We start from the raw sequence: 13,744 nt of genomic DNA, 5'->3' as shown, positions 1-13,744 counted from the left end.
TGTACTCTGACGCGGCTTGTGTATGTATAAAAGTAATTATACACGTGAAAATGGGTGGGTGCGGCTTGTAATCGGGTGCGCTTTGTAGTCCGGAATTTACAGTAAATTAAAAAAAACATAGATCTCTGATATTGTTCAGTGGGCAGGACCAAACATGGAGGCTGGCCAGATCCGGCCCGCGGGCTGTAGTTTGCCCACCCCTGTACTACACAGTTGCCCTTTCTTTTTGGGCTTTTGACGTGGGTTTTTTGTCTGGCGCTTGGATGTTTTTTGTTTTTAAGCTTTCTGATTGTTTGACTGTCATTGCGAAAACAAAATTGTCCTTGCAGTCAGTGACAGCTGCTGCTGCCGGTCATAATAAAGGCTGAGTTTTAATGACTTAGGAAAGTGAATAAAAGAAGAAAAAAGAACATGGAGCCTGGAGATTGTTCCTTTTTATTGTAAAGAAAATTCTCCAGCTCCAATTAATTTCTCTTCTTTTGTCTCTTAGCATCTCGCATCATCTAGCATCATGCCCTTTTAGCTTCTAATGCATTTTGAAACATACTTGTGCAATTTATGCTTTAATCCAAAATTTTGAGAAAATAATTTTTAAAACCTTAAAAGAACCCTATACCCAAGTAATTTTTTAAAATCTTTTTTTTACAAACAGATCATTTAACTTTGCAAAATACAACACAATTTGTCATAATGCAATCAATTACAATTTAGTTTTGTAGCTCAGTAGCAACATAAGAGATAAAAACAAGGAAGCTGTGAGACTGAGGTTTTACTGCTGGAGTTCCTGCAACAAGACCATGACATGCAATGCATCCAATGACTGCAGCATTTCTACGGTGTGGTAAGAGGGACAATATACCTTTGCAAACATTGCAGCACCTGCCCTCTGGTAAGATCTGCTCGCTGATGGTACAGTTGAGCTCTGGACAGGTTTCCGTCACTTTCATCATCAGGCCGTTCTGGAAATATAAGACAGCGCTACAGTGCTGGCCAAATTTGTTTTTATAATCAAAAAAGAATAATACAGGCAGTGGCTCAAGTGGTTGAGTCCAATGATCGCAGGGTCAGCGGTTCGATCCCTGCTACCCCCAGTCATCTGTTGTGTCCTCCAGTGTGGCTGTGTGAATGCGTATGAAAGTCCTGGTGATGGTCAGAGGAGCCATAGGCGCGAACTGGCAGTCACACCTCTGTCAGTCTGCCCCAGGGTAGCTGTGGCTACATCAGTAGCTTACCATCACCAACCAAATATGAATGATGAGTGCATGAATTATGGACATATTGACAGAATCCAAACCTGCGATCCTCTCATCAAAGGTTGACTGCTCTACCTCTGCACCATGGCTGCCTTCCATCAATATCAATCACTCGCAGTGTCAGTATAGTCTCAATATTGTGTTCATTCAGTTGTTCTTTATAAGAATGTAAAAAGAAAAAAGGATGTTCCAGTAGTTATTGAAAATTAAATGACCTTTTTAAATGTGTGAAATGAAAAGGTTTTCCCAACAAAACAATGGAATTACATAGTTCTGTTTGCATTTTGGGAAAAAAACACTTTAAATTACCATTGGCCAATCAATAATTAACATTTTTTTCAACTGCTTTTTAAAACTATTACTACAAAAAGATAGAAATCAAATTTATTTGTCAATCTTTTTTAAATTCCAAATTGTATATTTTTCATTTCTAATAATTCATTTATACTTCTTTTTACTCTTTATTCAAAAGTTTTACCACTACTACTGGAACTAGAGAATGAATGAAGTGCAAATGAGAACACTGCCGCGACCCTCAAAAACATCAGAGCAGCTGTAGTTTAAGACACCTGGCTTGACTACCCAATATTATTACCGCAACCAACTAACCTCACTTTAACCTGTCACTCTTCAGACAGAGGAAACAAGTTCAGCTATTTCAGCCCCACAGTCCTGCAGGCCTGTATTAATCAGTGTGGTAAAACCCTGTAATCTCTGTTGTCTTGTCTGTCTGCCATCTCTATAATTCAGCCTTTTTGTTTTAGCAGAAACGCAAATATGCCTTGGCACTTCTCTTTTTAACTAAAGGTTTCCTCAAAATTGAACACGGCTTCACACTTCCCGTCAGGTTAAACATTTCTATCTGGAAAACAGGCAAAGAAGGCTCTTGATCTAATAAGCAAACACATCCTTAGTAAAGCTGCTTTGACCACTGTGGTTTCAGGGATGCAAAATTAGCTGTTCAGAATTTGTAATGTGTAATGTGTAATGATTGTGTAATGTCTAAAGTGCCAACAAATTCCAATGTTGGACATCTTTTTTTGTGTGGCAGAAGACAAGACAGGTAAGCATGGTTTACTCCAGAGAACATCTGGACACTTGGCTGCCTGACTGATAATTGTGCAGCAGACATTTCGAATTCAATGAGCAGTGTTCAGGGTGAATATTGGACAACATTATCACAGATGTAAATGTTGGCAAAGCTGGAAAGAACAATGTGTGAACCGCTTGGATTTTGTTTCAATTATGGCATGACGAGTAGCAGTTGTGATAAGAATTAGACAAAGAATAAATTTGCATGTCTTTACTCCCTTTCATGGAAAACGCTTTTTCAAAAGCTTTTGTCCTGCAACACAAGAGTTCTGCTAGGGTTCCTAGTTTTTTTTTTTTTCTAGGAATTTGATTATATTTTTTGTAAAATAGCTAAAGTAGAAAAAACTAAAACAGCATGAAGTTTTTAAGTTATGTAGTTCAAATTTTAATCTAACATTTTGACTTATTTACATTCATTACACTTTTAAAAACCTGCCAAAATCTGTCTGTAAATTGGTTTAGCAATATTTTAAGGAAGGATGGCTGAACTAGTTAAAGCAAAGCTTTCAGACTGCACTGATGTTCCAGGAGTACTAATAAATAGTCCAGGAATTCCCTAAGAGCCCCTCTGTCAGCATTTACACCAATAAAAAGATCATTTTCTCCTTAAAACAGTCCCTTCAAGGATAAATTGCTTTTCAGCAGTGAAAGCTCACCTCTATTCTATGCTGTGCTCGAATAATGACTGCCATTATAACCCCCACATTGATGAAGTTCAATTCAGAGCAGTTCTTTGTGTTGCTGTGCTCATAAGTTATTCTAATTCACTCACTATATGACCATTAGAGCAAAAAAAGGCAAATTAAACAGATTGTGAGGGGGTGGGAAACTAATAAAGCCTGTTGGCTAATTGAATCACTCACCAAGCAGTCCACCACATGCAATCATTGCACTTTCATATAAAAAAGAAGTGGCTGGTGATGGGATCCTGCAGAAAGAATGGAGTTGGGTGTGATGGAGGGATACCTTGCATTCCCTGCAGCTCCTGGATAGAAAGCGTTGGCCCTCAGAAAATGTCTGTCCCATGTAGTTACATTTAGCTGGAGATAAGAAATGACAGTTTTTATTAAACATCATTTGTGATAGAACTTTCACTGGGAGGTTCAAGAAAATGATTTAATTCCAAACACCATCTGTAGTAGGACTACATTCAACAACACATACTTTCAAAATCACCTTACGGAAAAGAAAAATTCACAGTGAGGGTTGTTAATATGGTTAATTCAGTTAAAAAAAGTTCTCCTTGGCTGTTGTACATAATCAGAGAGAGGAAATGTAACAGCATTTTTAAGAATACAACATTAGAATGCCTCAGCCTATTCCTTAGGTAAAAAAGGCAGAAATAGTGGGTGAAGCAAATTATAGGCCATCCTGCTTTTCTCCATGCTGCTGGACTGCTGAACGCTCATCCACAGCTCAGAAATACGTCTGTGCCAGAGCTCTCTCTGAATAGAGTGCTAGGAATGATGGGTAAGAAGGGGAATTGAGGGCTGGTATTATTCAGACATGTTATACTTTAGGGAGTCTCAAGATTTTGCTGCATAATAAGAGAGGTGCAGTTATCTATGATTCTCCAAGCAATTTCTACACTTTTTTGTGCTGCTTATTTGAAATAAGGCTCCCACTTCAGTGTTCATGGAGACATTTGTGGTCCTTATGCTTCCAGTGGTTGCTTTCAGTGTGCCAGCAGCACATTAATCACAAACAGCTCTGAAGCTCTATAGCTCTCACAGCTCTATAATCTCAACAATTATAGCCTCAAAGGAACAATCAAGGTGATTTTATTAATGACTGATTAAAAAAAGAATGGCAAGTTATTAAACGTTTAGAGCTGTGTAATGTTGAAAAAAAAAAACAAATCTCATTCACCAACCGAATTGATTTGCCTTTTTAAAAATCACAGTGAGCCCGTTAAAGTGTGGATGCCATGCTTTGAACAACTTTGTCAAATAAAAAAGCCCTTTAAACGCTGATTCTATTGATACCAATAGTTCGCGTCGAAAAAAATCCGAAGCATATGAATAATAGACATCTTTCGAAGGAATCAGAGATTTGGATCTGCCGCTAGAGCGCAGGCTGGAAGTGAACCCGATATGACCTGTGACGTCATGAAAGGCGTTGATTTTCGCAGTTCCGCTTCGGACAGCATGTAAACAAAACCGGTAGTCTTCGTTTCTCTCGTGTTTAAATCTGTTAATCATCAACATGCCAAGTCGTTGTGTGGCAGCTGGATGTAGCAATACATCTACTGAAAGTGTATCTGTGTATAAAATTCCCAAACAAGAAACGCTGCTGAAAAGGGGAAAGTTCAAGAAGGTGGACGGCGAAGGATTTTTCCCTCCAGATCTGCAGGAGAGAAGTCTGCGTTTTCGAAGGGACAAAAACCGGGACACAAACGAAGAATTTTGAACGGAGAGTTGGGAGGAGGATCTTGGCTTCTGAGTCGAGGAAAGGCGGGTGAGCTGGAAGCGAGCGAGCCGTTTTCTGGGTCGGAGAGGACGGCGCTGGAGTCGGGAGCGGAGGCTGCTAAGCTAGTGTGCATCACGATGGATCACATTGAGGCGAAGTAGTCGTGTTTTCTGTTGTCCTTGGATCCAACTGGAGTATTTCAACGCACTCAATGTTTTGCAAGAGAAGCAACAGGCCTGCAACGTTTTTTTTCTTTTGCTTTTGAGGTGCCGGTACCGTGAGTAAACTGAACTGTGTGTGTGTGAGCGCGCGCGCGCGCACGAGAAAAGGTTTCAAACGGGTTCAAACGGGTAAAACTGTTAATGTTCCACAGTTGTTAATGGTATACAGTGACTTTGTTAACTAAAGAGTAGTACCATCTGGGAAACTTTTATTTTGTGACATTTATTTTGTAAATTGGGTTGAAAACCAGTGTTTACCTTTGTTTAGATTAGGCCAAAAGGGGACATTTTGAGTATATTTTAGGGTAAGTGGAGTAATTTAATTTTATACATTTTTTAGACTTACTGGAGTCTAGCCGAATCTTCATGCTGGCTATCGTCATGATCGGCATGATCACTAGACCTACTACTTTCTGCTATATCCTCCTCACTTTCGCAAAAGGGTTCGAATCGATACGGTTGCAAAAGTGACTCATCATCATGATAATCTCCGCAACTTTCCTCTTCATCTTTCTGTTCATCTGATGATAAATCGCTAATAGAGACGGTAGCATCACTCTGTGCTTCGCTATCGGTGCTAGCCATGTTGTCTGCCTTGTCTTCCTTTCGTTACGTCACAAACAGGGCGGCGCGAATTCGGCGGAATGCGTGAAGCCGGCGGCCGTCCTCGTTGTTTATATTGCGTTTTTCGCTATTTATTCTTTTTCGAAAAATATTAAAAACAATCGCAACATGAAATAGAAACTATTTACTATATTTTGGCTTATTAAAATAGGCCATGTCACCCACACTTTAACATCCATCAAATCCCCTTATAACAATTAAATACTCTAGTACTAGGCTATTAAAAAAATGATGAAATGGATAATAGGAATAATTGGAACAACAGTCTAATAAATGTGTGGTGGCACTTGTGATCGGGCGTCGGCAGTCGTATTTTTAATCACAGCGCTGCGGCCGCTGCGGTTTTGAGAAAAAGTTTAAACGCAATGGCGACCGGACGATTTTTTGTCATCGGTCAGCAACCGCCCTGGTACATTTGGAGGTCACAAGGTGGCAGGAATGCTCATATTAATTCATTTGTGCGTCTGTGCACACTAACAAGCTCCCTGAGCACACTGAACCCCCCACCCCAAAGCACTGCACACTCTGCGACTCTGAGGGTCTACTTTCCTCCTTTTTTTGCAAGGTACTCATGTATATTCGGATGTGCACAACTCATGTGATATTTGCATCTGAAATCAGAAGGATGAGCTTGTTTGAGTATTTATGTGAATGTGTGAAAGTTGGGGAAACAGGAAATAAAGAACAGTTCCCAACTGACCGAGAGTCCATTCCCATCGCTCATGTTAATGATCCGTTCGGTTCGTTCGTGAACGCCACGTCTCCAATGAATTTCTTTTTGTAGCTATATAGTAAAATGTGTGCTGAGAATGAGCTAGCAGTGCGCCATTGCGCAAGCACGCAGGGAACAATGCCACGGGCTACTGGGCAGTTGGCAGTGGGTGGCACTTGATATGGACGGCTCCGTCCGGAGACATTTACACATCGTCCAGTCAGAGCTGCTGCCAGCCGGAGATCTGGCTGTGACCACCCAAATGTTGCCCGATTTTGTAAAGACGTCATCCCCGCCTGACTGCATTCTGAATGCATGACTACACCAATTACTTTAAGAAAAAGCAGGCGGCGGCAGCTAATGTTGAAGATTCTGCCAATGCCTCCCGCGGTGGTAGTTGCAGATAGTTGTATATGTGACCTCAGCTTTAACATGGCTTTCAGCATATATGTATATAATGTTGTAATATCCCAAGGAAGTGGAACATTTTAGCAGTCAGTTGTTTCCCCTCGGATGTATTTTCGTTTCAGGTTCTCAGTAACTGTTGTTAGGATTTCCCGGATGCGCCAAATGTGGTGGCAGCAAGTTTGTGTAGCGCTGCGTTTTGCTTTTGAATGTGGGTTCTTTTGTGCTTTTTCTTCTCCCTTTTTTGACCAAAATGTGCATGTACAAGTACTCGAGAGATGTCCTCCTTAGTGTATGACACACATCAAACGAATTTAAACATCTGATCCCTCCGGAGATTAAGAAGCCCTTCCATGGGGGCCGTGCTGGAGCTAGAAAGTGGAGAAACAAGCCCTTTGTGCCATTGATTATCATGGGGAATGTAAACTCTCAACCGAACAAATGCAATGAGATGGTGGCCTTGGTAAAAGCTGACGAGGCTTACCGAGTGAGTTTATATCTGCTCACGGAGAGTTGGCTAACTGACGTGATCCCCGACTCAGCTGTTATCCCCCGCTACGCACTGGTCAGAGTGGACAGAGCAGAGGAACTATGCAGAAAACGAAGGGTGGTGGACTTGCTGTGCTGGTCAGCAACAAGTGATGCCATCCCGGTCACATCACGGTCAAAAACAAGATCTGCACTCGTGATGTGGAACTCTTGGTGGTTGGTATAAGACCACACAGTCTCCCACGAGAATTTTCCAACGTAGTCGCCATTGTTGTTTACATTGGTGAAGGCTCAGTCTGCACACTCAGAGGCGCTCATCATAATATCAGGGGACTTCAATCATGTGGATGTGAGCTATGACTTAGGGGTTTTCACACAATATGTGAATTGTCCAACTAGACCAGGGGTGGGCAATTCCAGGCCTCGAGGGCCGGTGTGTCTGCATGATTTCCAGATACTCTTCCCCTACTCATGGCTGATTACCTGGTTCAGGTGTGTCCAGCCAATAATCTTGCCCTACTCATGGCTGATTACCTGGTTCAGGTGTGTCCAGCCAATCAGAACATGCCAGAGCAGGGTATGCTGGAAAACATGCAGGACTGCGGCCCTCAGTGCCCACCTCTGAACTAGACACAACAACACTCTGGACCTGTGTTATGTGAATTTAAGATCTGCCTCCACTGTAGCGGCTCTGCCCCCGCTTGGCAGGTCTGATCACAAACTCATTCAGCTCAGACCATAAGCCATGTGTGATGAGACTGCCTAAGGCTACCAGAACCTTTAAGCCAGGGGTCGGAAACCTTTTTGGTCGAGAAAGCCATAAACACGACATATTTTAAATGTAATTTTGTGAGAGCCATGCAATGTTTAAAACGTAAAATACATTTTATGCAATTTCAACACTTTTAAAGTACAATAAGTCTGTGGATTCTTTTTAACAACATTGTTATTGTAGCGGACTGAGTAAAGCCAAACATTGTCAGTACAGCCATACTCACACGCTGCTGTGCGTGGTATGTGACGGGCAGCGTGTTCTGATCAGTGCACTGATTAACCTTGCTGCCTAAGCCCACTGCCTCTCCCCTTTTCCTTCAAACATGCGGCTCCTTCCCAAAGACGGGAGCGTGCAGCTGCAGGGACGGCAATTTGCAGGTTTCAGGCTGGTACAACCTCTGTGATATAACAGATAATAGTAAGCTGATAGTGGCGCAGATTCTTTTTTCTCCAACAGCGCGCCCCCTGGCATCGCATCGCTCAAGAAGGACTGGTTTAATTAAACTTGTTTTTTTTTTAATAATTAAAGATTTGTCTGCAAGTCAGATGTGTCCATCAAAAGAGCCAGATATGGCTTCCGAGCCATGGGTTCCCAACCCCTGCTTTAGGGAGTGGACTGCTGAGGGACTGTTTTGAATCCAGTAACATCGATCCGGCTGTGGTGTGTGTCACTAATTACATCAATTTCTATACAGATGTGGCAGTGCCTCTAAAAAGGTACGCTGCTTTCCCAATAACAAGCCGTGAATTAAGACCAGTATGAAGCACCTGTTAAATCTGAAAAAGCAGGCCTTTAAGACTGGTGATCGGCAGTGTGGGTGGCTCAACATGGTCTGAGACGAGCCATAAGGCGCGCTAGGAGGGAGTACAAATTTGGGCTTGAGAGGAAGCTGCAGAGAACACTCGGGAGGTATGGAGTGGCACGAGAGCCATTACTGACTTTAAGGAGAGGGGATGTACTGTGGCCATGGCGGATGAGTTTAACCATTTTTATAATAGGTTTCACTCAGTACACTCTCACCCATGCCCAGCCATCAGTGGCCCCTTCACAATTGCTGCTGTGACCGGCTCCCTTTTCCACCCAGTGCCGGATCCTTCACTTCTGCTGTTGTGACCGGTTTCTCTACTCCACCAAGGGGCGGCTGTCCCATTTATGGTGCTGTGACCTGCTCGTCTTCCCCAACAAGTGGCGGCTCCTACACCTCTGCAGCTGTGACCTGCTCCTTTATTTCATCCAGCGGCGGTTTCTCTTCATCAACAGCTGTGACCTGCTCCTGTTCTCCATCCAGTGGCAGCACCTCCACCTCCGTGGCTGTAACCTGCTCCTCTACTCTACCCTGTGGTGGTTTCTCCACATCTACCTCTGCTTCTGAGACCTGCTCCTCGTCTCCACCTAGCAGCGGTTTTTCCACCTCTGCTGCTGTGACCGGTTCCTCGTTACCATCTAGCGGCAGCTCTTCGATCTATGCAGCTGTGACCGGCTCCTCTTCTCCACCTGGTAGCGGCGCCTGCTCCAGCTCCAGTTCCAGCTCCAGCCCTGATGCTGTGCCACTAATAAGTGTAGAAGAGGTGTGCATAGAGCTCAGTAGACTCAATGGTCGGAAATCTGCTGGTCCTGACGGAATATCACTTCGGCTGCTGAAGGATTGTGCGTCAGAGCTGGCGGTACCTCTTCAAACCACCTTTAACAAGAGTCTTCAGACGTGATGTGTCCCTGGCTTGTGGAAGACCTCATGCCTTGTCCCAGTGCCTAAGGTGACAAGGCCTGCAGGGATGAAGGACTATAGACCAGTTGCCCTGACATCTGTCATAATGAAGACTTTTTAGAGGCTGCTACTCTGGCGGCTCAAACCTCAGGTAGAGGGGGCGCTGGACCCCCTTCAGTTTGCCTATCAGGACAATATGGAAGTGGAAGATGCAGTCCTGTATATGGGGCGCTCTCCTTTCTGGAAGGGGCTGGCAGCTATGTGAGGGTGATGTTTTTTGACTTCACAAGTGCGTTTGATACAGTCCAGCCTCAGCTGCTGAAGGGGAAGCTCGAGAGGATGGGAGTTGATCCTGTTTTTGAGCCCTGGATCCACAACTATCTGACTCTAAGGTTACAGTTTGTCCGACTGGGAGACTGTGTATCTGGGACATTGATTAGCAACACTGGTGCACCACAGGGAACTGTACTTTCGCCTTTTCTCACACTCTACACTCCTGACTTTAATTATGCATCTGCAGCTTCTCATGTCCAGAAGTATTCGGACAAAACCGGTGTTGTGGCGTGTGTAAAGGGAAGGGACGGGAAGGGAAGAGAGTGAGTACAGGGAGCTCATCACCAGATTCACTTCCTGGTGAACACCTAAGACCAAGGAGATGATTGTTGACTTTGGTAGGAAGCCCTCCCACCAACCAGTGATCATTGATGGAAGAAAAATCGAGGTAGTTGACTTGGGTGTGCACCTTGATCACAAACTGGACTGGACAGAGCAGGCTCAGGCTCTGTACAAGAAAGGACAGAGTAGGCTGTTCTTCCTGAGAAAGCTATGGTCCTTTGATTTGTGTACCGGTCCTCTTTTATTAGTCGGTTGAGGCGAGTGCTGTTTTCTAATGGGGCTGTATGCTGGGGTGGAAGTTAGACCAAAAGGGATTACAATCGGTTTGACAAACTGATAAAGAGGTGTGCATCTGTGATCAGGAGGGTGGACTCTGTGGGAACTGTGCTGCAGAAGAGGATGAGGGCCTTAACACAAAGCATCCTGGACACTCCCAGACATCCTTTGCACAACACGATGTCTGCAGAAAAGAGCACACGGAGTACTAGGCTCCTTTCACTGCGCTGCAGTACAGAGCACCTGAAGAAATCATTTGTCCCTTCAGCTATCAGGCTGTTTAACGAATCTCCCTAATATGAACTGCTATTTTATGAACTGCCATGTTATTGTTATTTATTGTGTGTGGTTGTGTGTTTTGCTGCCGGACACCTGAATTTCTCTGGGAGATTAATAAAGTATCTCTCCGGACACCTGAATTTCTCTGGGAGATTAATAAAGTATCTCTCTCTCTCTCTCTCTCTCTCTCTCTCTCTCTCTCTCTCTCTCTCTCTCTCTCTCTCTCTCTCTCTCTCTCTCTCTCTCTCTCTCTCTCTCTCTCTCTCTCTCTCTCTCTCTCTCTCTCTCTCTCTCTCTCTCTCTCTCTCTCTCTCTCTCTCTCTCTCTCTCTCTCTCTCTATCTATCTACCTATCTAGTTGTGTGTTCTTCTGGGGTAGACACTGCTCTTGAGTGAGAGTGGTACATGGAACTGTGTTTTAGGAGGAAAGCTACAGAACTCCATTCTCTTCTCGTAGTGTTTTTCTGCACATTGGGTTTCTTTACGTTAGCTGAAGCTAACGATAAACCAGCATTCTCCAGTTCACCTTCAACCCTATGGCTACATGACCTAACCAGATAACACATCAAAAATCTTCTTGTTCGTTTTTCAACTCATTCTCCTGTCCTTTTCTCTTTCCTTCTCACAGCGGTACATGAAAAATGTAATGATGGTTCAGGCTTCCGTGTCGTCCATTAATTTCTGACAATGAACACCTCGTCCTGCATTATCCCTCAAATCACGTGTTTTTTTTAATTTAGTTTAATCTTTTTAGGGCAAAATAGCAAAAATTGGAAATGCGTCCATTAGAAATGAGAAAAATCAAAAAGCAGCCAATGAACTTTAGTCAAACACTCAGAACAATTGTAGATCTTTCCACAAAAAATGAGGCTTGCTGCTTTAAATTACAGTGTTACCATCATGTGCAGCAGAGTAATGTTTTTCTTAACAAAGTACTGTAAATAAAGTTAAATCGGAATAAAAAAGCATTTTTGCTGCCAATCGGTTCAGGAAGCCCCAAGAGGTTATCTGAGTCAGACATTCTAAAGTCAGGAAATAATTTACAAGTGTAAAAAGAATACCCAGGGGGACTTCCAGTGACAATATGGGAGGAGTAACAGCATAACTCCTCTTTTCCGGGCAAAATCTTTTCAAAAGAACCCCCTCCAGCTAACACTTTGACACTCAACATATAAAAAACAGAAGGATTTAAAAGCTTGCAATGTCTGCACCCAAAAGATACACTAAAAAGAAAGGCAAAATCCAGAAAAGAGAGGGTAACAAAAGACAATACTGACGGAACTTTAGCAGAACTAAAAAACCTATGTCCCTCCGAGAGATGGGAATTGTTTTGAGAGATGAGCACTGATAAGGTTTCCAGAAAGTTCTGATGCGCAATAGCTGGGACACCACACAAACTTTAAAAACATCGGAGAATCATCTACACCTATCAGAAAATTAAGCAATTTGTCATTCCTACTGGTTGGATCCTTCGTTTAATAGATAACATTTTAAAATAAGGATAAACTGATGAATAAAAGAAAACCGGTTTAAAATAGAGTGTTTTTACTCAGTAAGAATGAGTGAATGGATATATGACTATGTGTGTATTTTATTATCTTTTCTCTATGGCAGAGTAATATGCAGACACTATAAATCAAACATTTATCGACAAGGGCTGTACAGTGGTGTAGTGGTTAGCGCTCTTGCCTCACAGCAAGAAGGCCCCTGGTTCAAGTCCCGGCTGGGGGACCTGAAACAGAACATCAATGGGGGACCTTTCTGTGTGGAGTTTGCATGTTCTCCCCGTGCATGCGTGGGTTCTCTCCGGGGACTCCGGCTTCCTCCCACAGTCCAAAAACATGCTTCATAGGTTAATGGTTGATCTAAATTGTCACTAGGTGTGAGTGTGAGAGTGAATGGGTGTGTGATTGAGGACATTCTACCCTGCGACAGACTGGCAAACTGTCCAGGGTGGCCCCTGCCTTCGCCCACAAGTAGGAAAAACGGAATAGAAAATGAATGAATGAATAAAATATCGACAAGCTTTTGCTTTTGTTTTATGAAACGCCATCATCTTTCAATCCGGGCGAGGATTACGGTGCAGCAGCAACTTCTAGTGGATTACAATGAACAGCTGTTCATCTTCCGCTTATACTGCAGTAAAAAGATCCAGCCCAGCCACATCACCAACATGGACGAAGTGCCGAGGATTTTCGACATCCCGGTGAGTCACACTGTCAAGAAGAACGGGAGCAGCACGGTAGGATACGCACAACGGGGCACGGCTTTTATTGTTGTGGGAGGCAGCACCGGGCGAGTTACGCCACATTTTGTTAATGGAGAAGCTTTGGGTAACGCGTCCGCTTGCACTGCTGTCAAAGTGCCGAAAACGCAGCATCATCATTTATGAGGGGCCGCACGGCAACGAGACAGACTCTAACAATGATCAAAGGGAGCCTGGCGTGTTTGATTGAAATTTAGCCCAGCTGGTTCTTTCAGATACAGAAGATGAGGACTTTAATGGATTTTTGGATGCTGATTGATGACTGAAAAAATAAAAAATAAATCACAACCAACTCAGTTTTCCTCCCGCTGCCTTTTTTAAACACACACTAGCATGCATGTTTTACCAGTATTCGTAAACGTGCCCGCGCCTTAAAACCCTTGCGCGCCTTTTGTATGTGTAAAATACCGCAAAACCAGCCATAACTGAGACTGCGCCCTATGGTCGTGAAAATACAGTAATTACAAATATCGCCAGTTTCAAGTCTTCCTCATCCCGTGTATTTTGTAGCCCCACAAAGTATACACATAAAATAGCTTGCTGAACAAATACAACAGGAAAAAACAAGACAAAAGTATTGGAGTTTTCAATAACCCAAAGTGCTAAAACACATCTGCAAAAAAT

At 43.3% G+C, this 13,744-nt stretch overlaps 1 protein-coding gene across 7 annotated transcripts in view; it reads right to left on the bottom strand.

Moving 5' to 3' along the window:
* LOC101158260 (protein kinase C-binding protein NELL1) overlaps positions 1 to 13,744 on the bottom strand; it is a 603,730-nt gene that overhangs the window by 405,470 nt on the left and 184,516 nt on the right. For all 7 annotated transcript variants that reach the window (XM_023952325.2, XM_078944996.1, XM_078944997.1 and 4 more), the window contains exons 10-11: positions 3,312 to 3,385; positions 860 to 959 (exon numbers count right to left, since the gene is read on the bottom strand). In XM_023952325.2, the coding sequence (XP_023808093.1) occupies positions 860 to 959; positions 3,312 to 3,385 (174 nt within the window). The remainder of the gene's footprint in view (positions 1 to 859; positions 960 to 3,311; positions 3,386 to 13,744) is intronic.

The sequence above is a fragment of the Oryzias latipes genome, chromosome 3, assembly GCF_053564925.1.
Source record: "Oryzias latipes strain Hd-rR chromosome 3, Olatipes_Hd-rR_3.1".
Taxonomy (NCBI): domain Eukaryota; kingdom Metazoa; phylum Chordata; class Actinopteri; order Beloniformes; family Adrianichthyidae; genus Oryzias; species Oryzias latipes.
The sequence above is the reverse complement of the archived record's forward strand: the minus strand, read 5'-3'. Positions and strand labels throughout refer to the sequence as shown.